The sequence below is a fragment of the Centruroides vittatus genome, unplaced genomic scaffold (assembly GCF_030686945.1).
Source record: "Centruroides vittatus isolate TY-2023 unplaced genomic scaffold, ASM3068694v2 contig_352, whole genome shotgun sequence".
Taxonomy (NCBI): Eukaryota; Metazoa; Arthropoda; class Arachnida; order Scorpiones; family Buthidae; genus Centruroides; species Centruroides vittatus.
The window spans coordinates 963,147-985,507 of record NW_027122175.1 but is presented as its reverse complement, the minus strand read 5'-3'; the positions used below and the strand labels follow the sequence as shown (position 1 = coordinate 985,507).

General features: G+C 24.2%; 1 protein-coding gene across 2 annotated transcripts in view; it reads right to left on the bottom strand.

Annotated features, from left to right (window-relative positions):
* LOC136974655 (neuropilin and tolloid-like protein 2) overlaps nt 1–22,361 on the bottom strand; it is a 79,568-nt gene that overhangs the window by 52,599 nt on the left and 4,608 nt on the right. Inside the window, exon 1 of one of the 2 annotated variants that reach the window (XM_067269590.1) lies at nt 15,968–17,196. The exons of the other annotated variant lie outside the window; for it this stretch is intronic. Coding sequence (XP_067125691.1) covers nt 15,968–15,998 — 31 coding nt within the window. The 5' untranslated portion in view covers nt 15,999–17,196. Of the gene's footprint in view, nt 1–15,967; nt 17,197–22,361 lie in introns of those variants that run through there. 2 annotated transcript variants of the gene reach the window in all.

Sequence of the window (22,361 nt, the reverse complement as noted above, 5' to 3'; positions counted from 1 at the left end):
TATGATATTAGTTTCCATATGTTTGAATTTATTGAGGATAAAGAGAAAAATGGGCTAATGATCCGAAACTGAGTACTTACATATAATAAACTTTATCTCACTGAAATTAGTTAATATAAAATCAAGTAATAAGTGGGATGCACTGACAATTTTTGTGAGATAACAAAGATTAGCAATAACAGTAAGGTTTTTAATGTTATAGACATTTGTGATATGATAAATGTTTGCATGTGTATAGGCGAACATTTATCAAAGATCTTAGAGTAAGTGATAGTAAGTTAAATAAACTCCCATAACATGTACTATGTATGTATAAATATAATAATAATAAACTATTATTAATATTTTAGACAATGCCAAATTAGCTCGTTAAACAACATAAAATAAATAACAAAGATTATTCATAAAAAATTCACGTTTCAATTTAATAATTTTTACGAAAATTTAAATACCCATGATATTTTCAAACAGTATTAAATAGTTTTATAAATATATGATTATCAAGTTTCATAGACACGTTTCATACTACGTGTTCACTATGTAGTCAAATCGATATTTAAATATTTAAAAGAAATTTATAAATAAAAATATAAAATATTAAAAATTTAAACTTATCTTTAAATAGACTTTTATTCAATTTCATAAAATATGCATTTGATATAGAACAAGCAAACATTGATTAGGCTCTAAGAGGAAGAAAACAAATTCAATAATAATAAATAAATTTCACTAATATTTTTCCTGACCTAATTTCCCAATTATATTTCTCTTACTTTTTTTTAACATGTGTAACACCTGTCTCTCTTTGCTCGTTTAATTTTAATTGCATACTTATGACCCTTTCATGAGTTTATTTGGGATGACTTCCAAGGTCGAAGGCTTCCCTTTTCCTCTGCATAATATAAAAACTCCTACATGAAAAAAAACTCCGCGAAGTTAATGCAAATAAATCTTTTCTTGTATACATTATAATTTTTAAGGTAAAAAAGTAATATCAAGTAAAAAAAATGAAAGAATTTTCTTATGGAATTCTAATTCTATTTTTTAAATTTTAATCGTGGATGTTTTCGCTCAAAATTTATTTTATAAACAGCAGAGGACAAGGTTGTAATTTTTCAGCTGAACTAGAAATTTTGAAGACAAACAGTTGTTAATGGTCGTTTCCAGACAAACAATTGCCAGCATCTCAGAAGATTAAAGAATTTGTCCTTGATGCGGGTGGGCCAATTTTGACGATAAAAGAATAAAAAATACGTCCCACCTTAAAATTACACACCGGTATATATTTAAAGTTTTGTGCTTGCTTATAAAATTAAACTGTAATTCTTAATCTGTACAAAGAAAAATTTAATATCGTAAAGTATGCATAAAGTGATAATAAGAGAGTCACGTAGAAAAATAACCACTATCCAATTGGGCATCGCAAATTCATTAAAAGTAAAGCAGGCAAAGGAAGAAACGACAAACTAAAGAGGAAAAGCAATAAAGTGGTGTCACGCCTGATGAAAAGTAAAGACCAGATCTAACAGAATAATGTTTTGTTTGTAAATATTTTGATGTGTAAATCTGCTTTAAAGACTCCTAAAGGCGTCTTTGTGTATTATTAGGTTTATTGATGTTATGTTCAATTTAAAAGCTTCTTATAAATAAATATACTTATTATTATTTCCTCTCTTCCTAAATATCATTATATAAACAATTAGCAATCGCACCGTATATATAATTAAATTAAATTAAATTAAATACATGTGTTAAATTTTGTAAAAAAAAATTAATTTTAAATATTTGATCAAACAAAAGTAACATCTCGAATTTGCCAAATCTATTGAAGTTATCGTATATCAGATTTACATTAAAATTTTAATACACTCTCTACCATTTTATAAAATATATATATATATATATATTTAAAAAAATTAGATTTTAGATGATTTATTAAAGAGGTAATTTATGTAGATAATTACGTAAAAATTAATAATATTCATTTAAACATTTATTACTATTTTCCAAATCGACTTTCCAGCGACATTGACCAGGCACGAAAACAATGTTGAACTCACTTCATATCGGAATTATTGATTAAATAAGTATAATATTAATTTAGAGAGAAATTCGGAGAACTCCAATAACCTGCTTACTTAATTTGATTCCTTCTTGACAACAATAAAGCAATGAGTATTCTCGAAAGAAAGGGAAAAAATAAGGAAAGTAATCAGATTTCAAATATGACCAACGTCATTAATTTTAATAAAAATTCATGAAGTATTAAAATTTTAACTTAATATTAAAAATATATATATATATAATCCGAAATGTCTATAATTGAGTTATTATTAACTGTGACAATTATTTAAATTCAATTTTATACGATTATTAAGTTATTATTTGATTACTGCTCGAGAATAGGATCCTGATGACTTAATTCGTACACAATTTGCATTTTCGGAAGATTTATAAAGCATTCTGAAGACATTTTGTATCAATTGATGTAATGGAAAGCTTTCTGTTTGTAAAGATAAATAAAAGAGGCTTATTATGAATCAGTGGTTTATATACAAGTTTTCTTTACAATAGCGAATTTTTTAACCCCAAAACATGCAATCATACGCCAGATGAACCGCCATTTAACAACGAGCTTCTAATATGCAAAGAGAAATAATCAGAAAATACCTTTTCAAAACCGATCGATCAAAATTCAATAGGACTTTCAAATAATCCTCAACTTTACCATGTGCAAAGGAATAGGTTTGAGTCGTCTACCGGAATTCTAATGCCTTTCTTGAATGAGTGTCTTTTATATCGTAAATTTAACAATGTTTTGACGTATCCGAAAATCGGTTAGTGATAGCTGCCTGTAGCAAAAGTAAGCATTTACATGCTACAAAAGATCCTTTGAACTTGTCTTCCCTAAAGGTCTTACAAACATGTTGCTTTATCGGAGCCTCTTGATTCCAACTTCAGAACAGTTTAGTCTATTTTATGACGTCAAAACTTTTTCTCTCTTCTACTTCCTACAACTAAAGTTAACTTATGCAAAATAAATAAGTTCCGCAGACAAGTTATAATATGAGGCATAATAAATGAGCTTCCTGTAAAGTGTGCAGGATTATTATTACTACAGATCGATGCACGAATAAATCTTAAATTCTCATCAGAAACGAAAAAAATTAATTACATACTAAAAACGATTATTTGTTTGTTCATCTTAACAAATAACTTAGAAAAATTCATTTTTAAAGAAAATAATTATCCAAAACTCGTTATAAAATATAGTTAACAAATGACGAATAATTTTGTCCAAAAATAATCATCTAGTTATATGTAACATGTATTTTTTTTATTTTAAAAATAAATGAAAGAATGACAAAATTTGTGTTTTACTTTTAAAATATAAATATTACAGTAGAAAAAAAGTAACATATTTTATCCGTAAGTTGATACTATCAAAAATAAGCTGAATATAGGAAATGGTAAATAGGAAACCGGAAAGCAACTTTCGTGCTTAGTAGCAGAATGCCAGTCATCTTGTTTCCTGGAGATACTAGATTATGTTTCATGTCAGTTTTTCCTCCCTGTTGACATCTATGTATCATTAGTTACTAAGAAGAAAGTAACTTAACTCTAACCAATACAAAATTTTCTCTTATTTTGGAAGTGTTCAGGCACAGCTGCTTAAACACACACACACATATATTGATATATGGGTGAATATAACTTGCTATACAAAAATTATATACGCTTTAATTGTATATGATCTTTAAAAAGTATTTCATTTCTATATAATTTATATTTAGCATGAAAAAAGATTATTCTACATTGTTATAAATTTAAAAAGTGTCATAAAATAATAAATTGTGTAATGCTGTTCTCTCTGAGAAATTATTTATATTAATTATACTTTAAAAGTTAATTAATAAGTTTATATATTCATACTAAATTTTAGAATATATTACTTAAGCTATACAATTTTAATCATTTTTACTGACTATTTCAAATAAAGTACATTTACGCTTAAAAATTCGTTTAGAGCTCTATGAACCCTGTAAATCAGTCTTTCCTTCAAAACCTTACTGCTATAAGGTGAAATTATTATTGCTTTCATTTCGTAATAAAAGTCATATTTCCATATTTTTAAAGTATGCTTTTATAGTCTATGTTTAAAAAATGAAAAAGTATAATCAGCATAAGTGTTTTTAAAATAATTTTTTTAATATATGTTTTAACAAATAATGTAAATTTAGCAATTATTGATAGTCTCCATTAAACAAATGAGGAACAAAAAATGAAAAATAAAGTAAAATTAATATTATTCACTCATTTAATGATCATGAAGTAAAAAGCGACAAGAAGTCATTTATCAAAATATGATGTTTTTATCTATTTTGCTGAGAGCAAGTAAGTTTTTACATGATTTGTAAATGATAATCCTTTTATCTAAAATTTTACAGTTCCTTATATTAGTTATCCAACTTAGAAATATGGAAAAAATTACTTAAAATATAGATTATAAATTTTAATGTATAAAATTAATTTAGAGAATCTTAAATATTTAAATTTTCAATGCTTGATAACCTAGTTATTGAATAAATATTATAATTTAAATAAACACATATAAATATTGTAATTAAAATTAATATAAACTATTAGCAAATTGTCTTCAAGACAATTTGCTAATAGTTTAGATTAATTTTTATTAATTCAGTTAATTAAAATTGCTAATTTTAAAGATAGTTGTTATTATGATTTAATAAAGTAATAAATAACACTATCAACATAGTAACAATAAAGAAAACAATTAGTGCATGTATAAATTTAACTGATCTGTATATTGGTAGCAATATTTGTATAATTAGTTGTAAACATAATTACCTTTATCAAAATTAAAGTATCAAAATCTCTGTTAACTAACTAAATTAATTTAAATTGGCACCAATCAATAAGCTGCAACAACCTATGCTGTTAACATATCTGTATGAATATTCATTTTAAATACATTTGTAATAATAATAGGATAATATAAAACACATATTTACATTACATTAAGCATAAAATAAAATTAAAAAGTACTTTGTATTTTTTTAAAAATCTTAATTTAAGAGATTAAAAAATTAACAAATAATATTGTAAGAAAAAATATACAGTATTTAATTAACTAAATAATTTGTATACAAATTATTTAAAAACGAAATTGTTAAATTAAAGTCATAATAAATTTAAAAAGTTTTTTGTGTTTTAGAAAAAAATATTTTATCTTTTAAAGTTGAAAAGATTTCTAAGAATTTTTTATATTTATAATTTTTATAAATTGTATAAAATAAAATAAAAGTTGGTTGGAATAGAAAGAAAATAAATATAAAAATCCTTTTTTTTAAATTAAATGTTTTTAAATTTAAATTTTATTTTATTTTCTTTTTTATTTAGTTATTTCAAAACAAATTTAAGATTTTTAGAAAAGAAATGTATGCTATAATCTAAAATTAAATCAAATTATATAAATTTTACACATTTATTTAAAAATTATATAGCTAATAGTGTTTATAAAATAGATTATCATTAAGGAAAAACTTATTTGATTATTTAGAAAACAAAATTATTTTAATGGAAGCATTAAAATTACATTTCTTGGTTTAATCTCTGAGTGACATACATGAGTAAATTGTTAAGTTGTCTATTAATATCTTAGAAGTTAATGGAAGTTAAGTTTATACTAGACATAGATAGGACATTGACCTCAAAGTGACCAACTTACAAAAGGCTGGACTGAGGTTAAATTCATTAACCTGCTGCAGAGGAAGTTTCTCAAGAAAATGTATTTTTTTTCCTCTTTTCTACTCAGATAAACGAATTCCTTATGAAATAAAAGTTTCAAAGACTGGCTGATCATTGTTAAGTACATTTATGTTAAAAAAATAAGGAAAGATGATATATACATTTAACTGATAAGAAGCATTAAATCCAGGAAGAAAAAATTCCATTTCGAATTAAATAATAGATAAAAATGTCTTTTAAATTAAATTTAATTAAGATAAAAAGTTTTAATGTATAATTTTTTAAATATATTTCTTCCATTTGATATTGTATTGAATAAAATTTAAAAAAAAAGTAAAATTTAAATTCTTATTTTTATAATAATAAATGGATTCTCTTAAGAAAATCAGTAGGTTAAAATTAATATTATCCAGTTTTATATTTAAAAACAAAATATATTTTTAAAATTAAATCTAGACAATGATAATCAAAAATATATGGTAAAGATTTTAAAAATTTTAAATATTAAATTAAGTTTATATTTATTTAATTATTGAATAAGTCAACTGATTTTGTATTTCACAATCATTTTCAGATATAAAAATATATTAAATTATTAAATATGATTAAAATTTTACTCAACAAACTTAAAATATAAAGTACAAGTACAGTTAAAGTTAAGTACATCTGTAAAAGCAATTATATAAATAATTGCTTTTACAGATGTACTTAACTTTAATTATAAAATGATTTATTAAAAGAATGTTTACTTAATTCAATTTAAATTATATCAATATTTTAATATGATATTTTAAAACAGAAAATGCAATTATAGCTTTGTGAATATTAATAATTAAATAAATAGAAAATAAAAGTAAATATACCTAAGAATTGTTTCTGAAATAATTAATTTATTAAATTAATTGAAGTTTATAACGTTAATTAATAAGAAACTAACAAGATACCTAACAATGTAGAAATAAAAGCATTCTTTCATATATAAATAAATTCCAGAAATATTCCTACATGAATAAAATAACATTATTTTACTTGTTTTAAGCAATTTCCATTGAATAAAATTTATTATAGTAAACAAATGTGTGAAGAAGATGTATATTTTTCTATAAAGAAAAAATTTGTTATGTAGCAATCATTCAAAATTGGAAGATGTGTAGTGTTTGAAGTTTAGAAAGTTTTTGAAGCAAGAATGATTTATGAACACTTCGACTATATATTTGAGAAGTCCTGCATTAGTACATAATGTCAAAACATGTTTGAGTTATCCATGAGGATGTTCAATTTTATTTAATTTTAATAATGATATAAATTATATATAAGTTAGGTTATAAAAATGATGAGTTGTATATATAAAACTTTCAGAAAAACTTTTTGATTTATTATAGTAAATAAGCACTAGAAATTACAATTTTTTAACATTTAAAAATATATTTTTGCTGTTAACATTATAATCATTGTCAAATGTCATTGTATCCAGAATAAATGAACTGTAATGTTGATAAATCTGCTAATTTGATTATCAATTCTTATTTTGAATCTAAATGGATATTTGGTTGCAAATATTTTTATGTTTCTAACTAGTAGCTGAGAATTTCCTGTTAGATTTTTAAAAAATTTGTTGTAATCTGTAAATGGACTGTTGAAGCTCATTTCACTTATTTGAATAATTACTCAGTCATCTGACAAATTATCATTATTTGGCCATCTACAGTAGAAGCTTAAATTTTTATGTAGCAAAGTTTTACTATTTTTATGGAGCATTAAAGGATAAGACTAATAAAAATTTATTAATCATCTTTTTATGTTTTATAAATTTTTTTATTTTAAAATTTTATACAACAATACAATAGTTAAAATTTTATAAAACAAGAGTAGAACAAATATTTATGAGTGGCAGGAAAAAATAATTTTAGATAAAAAACTAATAGCAGAAATTTAGTTTCTTATGACATGGGAAAAGCTGCACAAGATTAATTCATATAAGAAATGATAATATAAAGAAAGAACTGGGAATTCTTGAACTGAATAAGGAAGTAGAGAATGAAGAGAACATGTTGAGAGAATGCCAGAGTAGGGATTTTACCAAAAGCAGCTCTAAACTCCTATTACAGCAAGAGACCAAAGAAAATTAAAAAGAAAATTAGAAAATCAAGAATGGAATAAGTAATTGCTGTTACTTCAAGAAAAAGAAAATTATTTCTGTTTTTATCTTTGCTAGTGTTTCATAAGAAAAAATTAACTAAAAAAATATTATAATTAAATAATATCAGTTTATTAATCCATGATCAGCATATTTTATTCTCCAATAATTAATTAATAAGAAAAAACATAATTCATCTGTGATGTTGAAGAATATTTTATAATATATATTGAATAAGTGTGATATACATTAAATAAATTTAAAGGATTAAGTAGGAATTAATTAAATTTATATGCATTATTAATTAGCTAATAGCATAAAATATATTTTAAACTAATCTTTATACTCTTTTGGATAAAATTTAAAATTTAAAGCATTTCATATTTTAATTACTTTAATAATGAAAATTTTCCTAAATAAAAAAGTAATCACATATTTATTAACTGTATCAAAATCCTGTATAAAATTTAAAGAAAATCTGAATTTTAGAAACAAATAATAAGTTTATTATGTTTATTTTATTCAAGTTTTATAGACCAAAATTCATGTAAAATTGCTTAATAATAAGCAAATTATTTAGTACCTGTGAAGCAAATAATAGCTCCTATCTTTCTAAATAATCTTAGAATTCATTATAAGTAGAAAATTACTAAGATTTATAGTTTCCCTATTTGTTCCTCCACACACTATTACCTTTCCCTGGCAGGGGAGGACATGGCACTTGACGGACCATTTAGCAATAAGACTCTGTTCTGACCTTTGGATAAGAGACTGTGAAAAGTGTAAGTTAATGTAGCGACTATCCCCCTGCCACTAGGACAATGTTCTTTGTTATGGCAAAGACAGATGCTGGCTGCACAACTTTGCCAATAAACAGGTATACAATAGATAGCCTTAACATTTTAAAATTACTAATAAAACATATACATTTACAGCATAAAGTGTTCTCTGACATAATAAACATATTTTTTTAAATTACATAAAATTAAATAATAAAATTTTATTATATTTTTAAAACAATATTGTAAGCTATATTGTTCTTAAAATTGAAACTTCATTTAAAATTTTGTTAAAATTCTATCCATAGTATAGAATTTTTTAAAATATAAATTTCTATAGATAAGTGTAAGATGAAATATTTATAATATTAAAACATTTTAAATTAATTTGGTTAAATATCTGTATGTAATATTTAATTTATTTATATTAATTTAAAGATATCTAGATATATGAACAAATGACAACATTTAAAATAAAGTAATAATTAAGCATGTAAACTAAGTTAATTTATAAATAATAGCTAATTTAAACAATTATCTTACTATAAATTAATGTGATGCAAATGCTAAATTATCAATTTATTCACATTAAATGTTGATATTTCTTAATATATATTAAGACATGTTTAATTTAATGCAAACATAATTAATAATATTCTTAATGTGTAGTGGGTATGTATATATATACATATATATACACACACACATACATTCTGCATTAAGAAGAAAATTAATAATTTTGAAATACTTTAAATGTTTTATTACATGTGCATAATGAATGGCAATAAAATTATTTCAAAATATATAAATGCATTTTTTGACTTTACAAAATATTTTTTAAATAAAGAAAAGTTTCAAATTCATATTTAAATTGTTTATATATATAACTGCTTATAAACACAACACTGTTCCTTAAGTTATAATTAATAAAACTGATAAAAAGTGTAGAAACTAAGTTGCTGAAAGACTACAATGATTTTTGAAACTATAGTAAAACACTTCTTCCTTGTTAAAATTATTATCCCCTAACAATGTTTTTGTAATTTACAAGAATATTTTAAAATTACTCATTTAAACCAAGAGAAGTGAAAGAAATATGAACAGTTAGATGAATCCAAATTGAATTAATTTTAAATAATACATTTAAACGTTTTTCTTTAAAAAAATATCCTTAAAATTACATTTAGTGTAAATAATATCTGAAGAGTTTATGGAATTGTAAAATTCAACTCATTAAAATTTAATCTATTATTCCTTTTCAACAGAAGATACTTTTTAAGTTACTGGAAGAGAAAAAAGAAATATCGTTCTTAAATAATGATCTATTTTAAGAACTAGGCTCATTAAAAATATACCCCATAAAATTTAATTCCGGTGTTAATTAGTTTCATAAGTTTTAGTTGCAATTGTATTTAAAAATTAATATGCAAAAATCTTATTAATTAGTTAGAAAAACTTTTTCTGTTATAATATTTTTTTTTTTTTGCTTTCGTTGACTTGAATTATATTCGTTACAATGACACTAATAATATTTCTAAAGGATAGTAAAAGAATAAAGAACTAGTTTCGGTATATCGACGTTTTTGTTGTAAAAATATTTTTTGTGCAAACAATAGCTCTCTCATAAAGTATCTGACACAGCAAGTTATAGTTCTGTAATAAATTCTATTGATTTTTTCCCCGTTCTGAAACTTTTCATCAAAGGAATCATTACTATCATACCATAATGGTGTCAGAAGTAACAGTGTTTAAAATAAATGTTTAACACAGTCGTTTAATTTTGCGTAAGATGATACTTAATCACTTACAACAAATTTATTACTAAAATAACGTAGTACGATGTAAAATGTCAACGCAGAGTTGAAGAATATGAATTTTATTCGTGTTGAAGAATATAAATTAATTAAATATCTTTATATTGTTTAATAAAGTTTAATATAGTCTACTAAAAATCATTTTTATAAAAATATGACTTAAATGACATGAAGCAAATTTAAAAGTCACTGACAGCTGTTAGTGACATGTACGAGAAAATATTCAACTGAACAGTATAAAAATAACTTATGCTTCCATCTGCACCAATGATTATTGTGTAGAAAATGAAAAAAATAACAAAAAAAGATTTAAGCACTTATACATTTGACATTGAATTTTTAAATATACTATTACAGATTACATTATATATTTTGTATATAATTTGATTTTAAAAATGAATTCAAATAATTTCTGAGGCACACTGTAGTGTATGTATATATATATATATACGTATTACGAGAGAAAAATATTTTATAGATTTAAGAAGAAACTTGTTACAATAATTCAGATCTTTTCAATAACATATTTTGTTCTACATATTTCAAAACCATATTAATAAATTTCCAAAGTTATATTTTTAGTTCGACTTCAGACAGTAACAGTCTACAAAAAAGCTTGTAAAATATTGAACAAGCCCACAAAAAAAAAGAAAGAACAAGAAGGTTACGGAAAAAAAGAACATTGCCTGAAACTTTTCGACATAATAAAGACAGCCTTGACTTTAATCTAAAAATATTATATTATAATAATTTATCAACTCTAAGTAGTACAAACATTGAAAGTAATTTTAAACAATTTATAGATACTCGAGGGATGGAATATCTATAACCAGAAAATTCCAGATGTAAAGCGATGCTATAAAAAGCGTTATGGTTATGTTACTAAATTTGTCTGGTTAACAGGATTTCCGGAGACGCCAAGACACGGATCAAAACAATCCTTAAGGTACAATTATCTAACCTATAGAGGCAAGGTATGAAGGACTAGGCCAAGTCTCGCTACAACAGTTATTTATAGAAGTGCAGAAACGGTGGAAGACTAATGTACGGGCATCACAGATCTGAAACATAGCCTATGCACTACAAGACGCATTCCGAACGTGATTTAAGAATCACTCAGCCAAAATTCGCTCTACGTCCGCCGTACTGTAACGAGTACTGTCTAATTTCAGAGTCTATTCCATTATTAATTGCCCTCTACACCAATTATAAACTCAAATTTGCTAGAAAATTTAATTGTTTAGTAATGTAATCATTTTTTTAAAATTAATGTTTACGATTTAGTGCTCAATTCCGAGTTGAAGGGCTACATAAAAGTCATTAATTATATCAGAAATTTTTACAGAATTTTGTTATTTTTAAATATAAATCAGTAATTTCTCCAACTGTTTTAAAATTAAAATATTTTAAAATTAATTACTCGAAATTTTTCCAATTATGAAAATATTTACAGTTTTTATATGTGTTAATTCAAAATATGTTATTTTATTTTTTTGAATTAAAATATATCACTTATAAATAGGCTATACAGAAGAACGTGTAAAAGGTATATTTTATGTGAAGGAAAACAGAAATTTGAACTTAAAAAAATTCAAAATAAAATGTAAAAAATTATTTCATAAATTTGATGAAATTCATTAAAATTAACAATAAAAATTTTAATTTTAAGTTTCATTTTAATTGAAAAAATCATGTTAAATGAATATAAAAATAAGTAAATATAAATAAATTGAATTTTTTCCTTATTTTTAAAAGAAAATTTTGAATACATAAAAAAATATATAAATACTCCCATATTTAATACCGTTTTTCAAGAATATGTATTTATTTAATATATAATTTTATTAACGTTTATATAATAAACTAATATATCCTAAATTAAATATCATTTGTTTATAAATGTCATAATGAGCAAATGTTGTTTAATTTAATAAAAGTGAAATAAAAGTAAGAAGATTATTCATTATTTTAATACAAAAAGCTCAAATATATAAAATTATTCTTGCATTAATATTGAGAAATGGGATAAATTTATATATATTTAAAGAAAATCTTGATTAAAAAAAATATCTCATCCAATATTGAAGAAATTTTCTTTGTAGGAATGGGCAAAATTAAATCTTGAAAAATTTTATTTCCAAGAAAAAAAAAGAAAGATTTAAATTAAATCCACTTTCAGTTTTATCCAAATTCATTTTGCTTTATATTTAATACAACGTTCAAAATAGGATGATTTCATTATGCAGAAAAGTTCTTTAACCCCTTCTCAACCATTGGAAATCATTTAAGACGTTTAATTTTCTGTTCAAAATTTAACTTAATCCGTATGAAAATTAGTGACAAGAAATCATTATAGTGGCTATAATTTATTATTATTATTTTACTTTAAAAAGTAATATAATAATATATATATATATTATTATATTATATTATTATATAATATATAATATATATATTATATTATTATAATATATATATATATATTATTATATTACTTTTAAAGTAAAATAATAAATTTAATTTAATTTAATATAAATTTAAATCACAAAGATAAGAATAAAAGAAAGATTATATTCGAACTAAAACTGCATAAAAATGGCATTTAAGAAAGACGAGAATCACTTTACATTCTGATATTATTGAGTTTCCTGATTTCCATATTTCATAGTAGCAATTTGTTATTAGTTTGTAATTTAACTAGAGCATATTTATCATTTTTAACACTCGAGAAAATCACCAATAATATACAAACATCGTGCGTTTTTGTTATTTGTAATAAATTTAATATACTGTACATATACAGTATATTTTTTCGATTAGGAATGTTTATGATGGAAATAACTCAGTCTGAAAACATATACAGTGTATGTACAAACAACTGCATGTGTATAAAATTAAAATTTAAAGGAAAATATGTACGTATAAATATATATATTAAAGTTTACATAAAAAAATAAATTTAAAAGATTTTATATATATATATATATATATATATATATTTCATTTAAACTTTAATTTTAAACGGATGCAGTTGTTGCTGTAGGCTATTTTAAAGTTATAAGGATAAAATATCTCTAATCTACTTCTATTGATAGTTATTGCGTTTTCAAATTAGTTCTAACGTTATCTATAATACTAAATCGATAAAAGAATTTTAAAAACTCTTCACGCAATATTTAAATTACATTAAATTATTTCTTCAAATAAATAGAAATTTCTGAGAAATATTTCTGTATATTATATTTATTTATTATTATTTCTTTTTAAAAATTCCTTCGTTTGACTGTCAATAATATCCCTAAATATTCCTTAACAAATTTCTAAGACGTTCCTTCGATTTTTATTCTCCTTAATTTTCCCTCTCCCTTGGATATTGATCACTAATTCAAACCTCGATTTTAGCGTATTTCCCTTAAAATTTCCTACCTCGTTTGTTAGATAATAATTGAAATTTGATGACCACAAAATAATGATATTTATGTACACCATACCGCGAAAGAGTAACTCAATCTGGCATATAAAATATCATATCGATGTAAATTTATATGTTGGTATCGTATGCGTATGATTCATGCATAAATGACACGATGGATAATTTATTAACTATTCCAGGAAAAAGATATTCAGGGTCCCTTAATATCATTATAAAAAACAGATAATTACTTTCTGCAACGAATCCATCTCTGTTAAAAAGTATTACACCTGACAATAGTCTGGCTGTAAACATTCATCATGACTCTTCGCTACTCAAATGTTTTTTTCTATTAATCAATTATCCAGGTTTATTTTGGACAACCTCCTGTCATACTAAGAAGAGCTTGCCTTGATGGTGTAACGAATAACATCCTTTTGTACCGCACGATTATCTCCCAGATGGTATACTGCCTTTACATTTATGTAATGAAACGATGTTTATCAATTTTTGCATGGCTGAATTTGCGAACTAATGCTTAACAATATGATACATTTTGTTGATTTAATTTATGTGTATGAATTTTGTTAACATAATAGAAAACACTATTTAATTTAACGATAAGAATACGTCCCGAATAAAGTAAACAATATTACATTTTCTACGAGAATTTAAAGTGTTTATTTAATGTCAATTGTTTCCAACTTTAATTATTACAGAAGTAATACACTTGACAATATAATGTTTTAAAATTCTGTGCTAAATATAAAATAAAATAAATTAATGTATTCCAGATTTTTCAGAATATTAAGATGTTTTGAATACTTAACTCTTTCAACATGCTCTGCCTTTAAATCGATAAAAATAGGTTCGAGTTTGGAATAAAATATACGCTTCCACTCTCCCTCTCTTTTACTTTTCATATAATCTCGATAAAAATAATTATAATTCTAACGAGTTTTAATTTACACAAAACTTTTAATTAAAATCTGTCACTGAGAATATCTTCTATACTAAAATTAAATTAAAAAAAATAACCTTACATATTAAACATTCTATGTAATATTTAAATTAATAATTTACAAGAGATTCATATTCAAACTTCAATACTTTATATAAATTTAACCAGTCTGCATAATTTTAATTAAACATTTCCTATGAATTAATGTATTTGTATAGATGCTTTTTACTTGTATACTTATATAATTAGAGTATCTAAAAGTGTTACTATGTTAACTTTTGTTTATGTTATCTGAACACCTGTAAGCTTTAAATGTTTGAAGTCATGCAGATGATACCCAGCTACAATTAAATACGGCGATAATTCAACTTAAATTGATTATCTTACATAATTTTGATCTGGTGATATAATATTAATTCTATCGATATGGCGCACTCATTCTAAATTGTTTATCGAATTTGAATATTTGTCAATACGGATAAATACAAACGGAGTTTCCGCTCGACTTATCCCAAACGGGAAATACTACAAATTTTGTAACCATTAACTGAAACCGGATTTAATCAACCAAATTAATCTCAATTGAAAGGGAAGATAATTCTCAGAATGTTCCGGAAAGTTTTTAAAAGAGAAATTTATATTAAAAAAAGTGCCTCATAAGAGACTAATTATTTCAACCCCACATGATAAAAAGCTAACCAACCTCGACACGGATCCTTTATTCTTTAGATCACCGTTGCGAGGTTATCATCAGTAGCAGTCATTAAATATAACATGCAACTACCGCTGGATATCTGCCATCCATATTTTGTAGAATAAGAAAGAGAAGGGAGAAAAAAATATGTATATATATTTAACAGAGTAAAATTAAAACTAAAATTTATAGCAACTATTCTAAGAATTAATGCTGCACGACGCGAGTTTCGTTCCGCATCTGTAACAACAACGTTCATTTCATCTAAGCAAAAAATAAGTTTTTAAAAAAAGCAGCAATAACATTCGTATCCGATTTTTAAACAATACAGACAAAGGAATAAATATGTGAATTAACCGTAAAAAAACTTTCTAGACGTTTTTAAATCTTAATAAACTTACCCAGAGAAAATAAGTATCTCTGTAGCACCATTTAGATATTTTATTTCAGATATACACATTCGTCAATCCTTGACAAGTATCGAATATTAGTCCCACACACATCGAACGACATTCCATAACAGTAATGGCCCAACACGTGGAACTATATCCAACTCTAACCAGACACAAGCAATCTCCAAACTACATCAGCACATCACTACAACCAGATCAAGCAGGGCTTTACCGCCTGCGCCTTTGGTGGCGCGCGCAACCGATGCACCCCACAAAACAAAACAAGGGGGAGAGAAAAAGTTAAGATCGGTTTTAAAAACTCGATACTAAAAATAGTCATCATTTGCTATACGATCTACGACTGTACGGATTTTTTTCTATCCGGTTTTCTTTCCTTAATTTCTGGCACGGAAGCGGTTGTTAAATTTCTTCGATTTACCCCCTGACACCTAGAAGATAACACTAACTGCTTTAATAGTTGTTTCTCTATCGGTTGTCAACGCCTATTTATTTTACCAGTTAATTGAGCATATTTAAAGAAGTGGAGCCGTCCCAATACGGTATCGGAGTGATACGTTCGATATGGCTAGATTTCGGCCTAATTACCCCAACTTCTAAGTACTTATACTAGTGTCATTGTCTGGATGGGCCGGATATGTTTTTAAAATAATCCGGTTGCTTACCACTATACCACATTGTGGGGGGTGGAAACTCGTGAAAAGAGTGCTTAGCTGGACTATAGCCAAATGGTTGGGTTGAAAGGAAGTCAAGAAGAATGCGTTTCTGTGCCAAGTGTCTTAACGTGGGGAGCGCTCCTTCCCCAACAGGATACATCTTACTTATCAAATATATAAATTTTTTACCCGGCTATAATCTCTTGAAAAGTAATATCGTCTGTACAATAATATATACCATTTTTTAGATTTTTGTCATATTTTTTATATTTCTATATCTTATTTCTACTGGTTAAATAATTCATAAGTAACTTAATATTATTTCAGATGGAGTCAACTTTCAATACTCTAAACATTAAACTTTTTATTAATATTATAAATTGTTTAAAAACTTATAAAATTTTTTACACGGTTTGTATCAATATAATTTTTGCTACATGGAAATTTGTCAATGCGATGACATAACATTGATATATCATATCAATTATTTGGCTACACTGTTTCTATACATTTCATGAACATTTCTTTTTAAATGCCGAGTTAAACATTTAATTAATTTACAATTTATTCTCCATTACAATTTACTAAAGATTCAATTTTTAAAACAATCCGAAAATAAATATAATAAAATACAAATTCATAAGCTACAACCGAAAAAATAAAATTACACATCAAGATAATCACATTGATTTAAGTAAAAAGTTTTCGATACATTAATTTACTTGATTAAAAAGTTAATTGATTATAACATTTTTAATAAAATAGATAAGATATAACAAAATTCAAATGAGGATAACTTAATTAAAAATGCAATTAAACTGGCAAGAAAAAAAAATGTATATATATGTAATTTTTTGACAATTTAATAACTTCATATGCAATAGAAAGAGAAAATAAAAAATGGAAATTTGATTAATTATGAATATTATTCGAAAATAAGATTTTGTTTCTTTTCAAAAAACAATGGTTCAATTAAGTATTAAATATAAAAGGATTGAGAATTTCTACAAGTAGCAGGGACATAAACATCTAAATAACCCGTATCAGATTTATAGCAGCTACAAAACTTTCAAGAATGTTCATGACATATCCATTAACTCTTAACTAAGCCTCAGGTACGCAAAAAAAAACAAAGCTAATTTTTGGAAAATTCAGAATGCTCAAACTGTTATAATGTTTCTTTCTTTAATAATAATTTCTCCACGTTTTAAATCAAAGAAAAACTAATTATTTATTTCGAAAAATTTTACGTTAAAAGGAAAAATATATAGGAGAACTTTCGATGATAAACGAAAATAAAGATTTTTTTTAAATAAAAACAATTGCTACTTTGCAAGTGTTGTAAAAACCTCTTCGGATTTTCATTATTATATCCGCCAAATTTAAAAATCGAACGATATTTTTAATTAATGAAAACTTTCATATTAATTAATTTCTTTTTCCAGTTACTACCTCATTTATTTTTATAATAAAGGATGATTTAAATGAAGTTATTCGGGCAATCACTAACATTATAAATTCTCTTTAATTATACTTACTTATAAATTTGTTTCTAAGATATAGTAAATTAGTTGATCTCAACTACGGGATCATGTTAATTCCTTCTTTGAAATGTTAGAAGTTTAGGCTATATATTCAAGAATTTAATAATTTTTTAAAATAAAATTTGTAATGATTTTATAATTAAAGTAGGATAATAGTATCCACATTTCTGAACAAAATATTTAAAAATCCTGAAATACAATTTCAATTCAGTACAGATTTTGTTAACTGATCGAAAATCAATATTCAAAATATTAATATGCTGAACGTTACTAGCTAAATATTTTTCTTAATGGATTGTAATGATAGTTAATATAATTCTTACATGCCTACATTATCTAATAAATTTTTCATCTAATACCGTAGCCGATCTGACTTAAAAGAAGCCTTCTCAGGGGTATTTCGTTTGCCTGCTTCGTAGGTAACTAAAGGAAAATTCATTGATTTGTGTTGCTGGATTTCAGCAAGTGTATTATTCAATCTTGTGTCATATTTCGAGAACTTCTCGAATCGTACTGTGCTCAATTTTTACGAAAATATCTATTTGCAGAGCTAGCTTTACCATTGATTTTTTGGATTGTTGAATAAGATTCTTGAACTTGTATTTTTTTCCTTCCTTTCGAGGATTGTATTTCCACTGCCCTTTCCGACTTTAACACAGATTTTGGAATATCTACAGAAAAATCGCTGAAAACCATTTTTTCAGCAAGTTGAATTCAGCAATAAGATTCAATCCAATTCTAAAAACATAAAACTATGCCCATGTGCACCAATTTATAAATCCACTTTATAACAAAACATGGAGCTTTATAAGAGAGTTTGGCTGTGAAGCTAAATATAAAGATATTGTAAGAATATGATTAACAAGTAAGATATTTCATTTATATATTTTACATATTTTATATATTTTTATAAGCTAATTTTTGGCAAATATACGTATTAAAATGAGTGCAAGAGTTATATTAGGCATTAATATCATGTCTACTAAAATTTAAAAAAAAAAAAAAAAACTGACAAACGTTTTACTCAAAATATATTAATTAAATAATGTTAGAACATCTGCAATAAAATATTTTATAGTCGAACACAGTATTCAACTAAAACACGTCTTAAAAATCTACGAATTCCTTCATGTGAGAATTATGTTATGTAAATGCATCTATTTTAAATAATTTTATTATGGAATCTTCTTCATAAAATTGTAGACAGATAGTTTTAAGACGTTTGCAATGTAAAAGAAAATGCACATTAGCATAAGGTAATTTGAAAAATGTATTTTTCAGATTACATTAGCATTGTTATGAGATGAATTAAGTAATCGAATTCAAGTAGATTTTTAAAAGAGAGAGAGAGAGAGAGAAAAAAAATAAAGTTTGTAAAATAGAGCACAGGAAAATAAAATTATCTTGTCTTTTGTTCAGTGTCAATGATATAATCATACTACGCTTCATCAGAGATGTGCAGAATAGAATAGGAAAAAATATTCCAGTAAAAATGTAAAACTTATTTTATTCATTCTAGTATACTTTTATATTTTATAACTTTTGACAGTATAATCAGTTAAACTTCTTATAAAGAGTTATATCATTAGCTAAATATATTTTATTGTCAGTAATAGCTTATTCATATTTAACAGAACAAGGATAAATGAAAATTTATACATTCATTATTTATTCTATAAAATAATAATAATATTAATAAGTTGACAAGATCTAAAATAAAAAGTTGTGCGCTCAGTTTCTCTAATTTTAAGTATGCATAATATTTTTCTGATTATCATAATTCAAAGCAACATTATTTCAATATTTTACTTTATAAATTATTCAGAAATTTAAATTCAAATGCTTACAGAAAAAAATTATAAAACTTCATTACAAATTATTAAAACACAAACTACAGAAACATGAAAATTTGAAGATATTAAACAATCTCTGTTTGAAATATTTGATTGAATGAATGCTTTTTAACTTCGAAATATGAGATGTACTTCAAATAATTCAGACTTTAAAAAAATCTTGAGTGAGAGTAATAGTGAGAATAAAAAAAAAACATAACTGAATAGTTTTATTATTTTCTATTTATATAATATTAAAAAGCAACAAAATTGAAGTATAAAAATAACATTGTAAAGCAGTAAACAATTTTTAAAATAAATAAGACTACAATTAGAAAGATTATGGTATTATATACATGTAATATTATTTTTCAGTGAAAATTTTATAATTTTTAAAATTGAAATCAGTAATGTTTCATGCACCAAAAAAACAGTTTGTTAATAGAAAAAGTGGTAAATTTTGTCAACTTTAGCAACTGTATGTACAGTGAAAGAGTTTTAATCTGTAAATTTTATAGATTTAGTATTAAAACAATTTCATCGTTATCATATTAACTTAAATAAAAACGTTTTAAGCTCTTAAAACTCGTACTATTTGTATACGTATCTGAAAGTATGAGAATGAGAAAATAAAATACAATTTCTACTTATCATTTATCATATATGATACGAAGATGCCAGATTCTAGAGAGAATCTCAAACCTTATCTAAAATATGATCACGAGTGTCCACCAGACTAATGTCAGCAACTCGACACCTGATTCGAATTTGTGATATTTTCCCTATTTTATAGCCTAGTTTCAATCAAGAAAGTAAATGAACTTCGTAAACTCCTGACAATCTTAAACGATTTAGATCACTAAGTGTCTAATAAAAGAAAGAAGAAGAAGAAGAAGAAAGAAAAAAAAAAACAATTCTGTTCTATAAACAAGACATTTACACTTCTTTATTTTAAATAATAAATGTCAAATATAATTAAATAATTTTTATTGTTCCATTGAATATTTTTGCAATTGGTAAATGCAATTCAGAATTTAGTACTAAACTGATTCTGAATATAAGAAATATTTACACTATAAATAATTTTATTTATGGAAAAATAGAAAGCTACCATATTATATACAAATTTATGCTCTAGAGCAGTTTTTCATGACATTTGGATTAAATATGAGAATTATTATTCATGGGCTGAATAAAAACATCAAGATGTCTCAATGCTTTCAATTTTGCATTGCAAAATTCTTCAAAAAAATATCCTCTCTCTTTCTGTTTTAGTAACGCTCAATGTTTAAAAATATATAAATATAATACTGGCTTATCATTTGTCAGCTGTCAATTAAAAGTTTTACAAAAAGTACTATTTTTTAACTATTATATAAAATCAAAATTAAAAATAAATTCATTAATTAAACATAAGTTTAAATTAGAAATGAGACAAGCTTAATGTCTTGAGAATCAACATTAAAGACAATTTATTGTACAGTAAACTATGTAAAACCAATTTGTATACAATTTAAATTCTATAAATAATTGTAACGACCACATAAATTTAGAAGATATTCAACAAATGCCGTAATGACCCATCTCAATACAATATAACGAATCAATACGTTTGTATCGTTTTGCGTCATTTAAAAAAATAAAGAACAAAACCTCAAGAGAAACCAATGCTATTTATATGATATTAACTTTCCATCTGAAGAAACATTAGGTTATAAAAAAGTAAGAACAGTAATGATGCAGAAGAAACGAAAGTTTGAATGTTCAGATTTTAAATATTCTGATAACCCAGCGACGAAATATATGTTTCCTGTCTTACACTTAATTTATTCTATAGGTTTCTTCTTTAGTTGTTTTCAGAGTTTTAGTTCAATTTAAAAAAAGAACAAATTTCCAAAAAATTAATTTAAATATCCATAGTTCAAGTCAAATAAACTTAATTAGATTAACATTTAAACTTTCAGATTAGCCAAAATTAAACAACGTTGTAATGTTTAAATTAATCTTTAAACCTGTTTTTGTTTCGTGAAAATAAGTTTACTATTATGGTCCCAAGCTACCTTTTATTTCCTGGTCGCAAAGAGCATTAGGAAAAGCACCACCACACTTTGCTGTTCGTAAAATAGTATCATTATTGTAAAACAGTGAAGTCTTCTTTACCTCTTGTAAGATAAGAAGATACAATTCCATTATAAAAGATTTACAAGATATCTGCAGACGACCAAGTATAGAATTCTGTCAATATTTGTTGTCACGATTGACCGTTAGATATTTCAATTCTATACTTTCTATTTATTTTTTTGACAGTTACGTGTTGAATTGAAATTGTATTGCATCATTTCAACAATTTTTT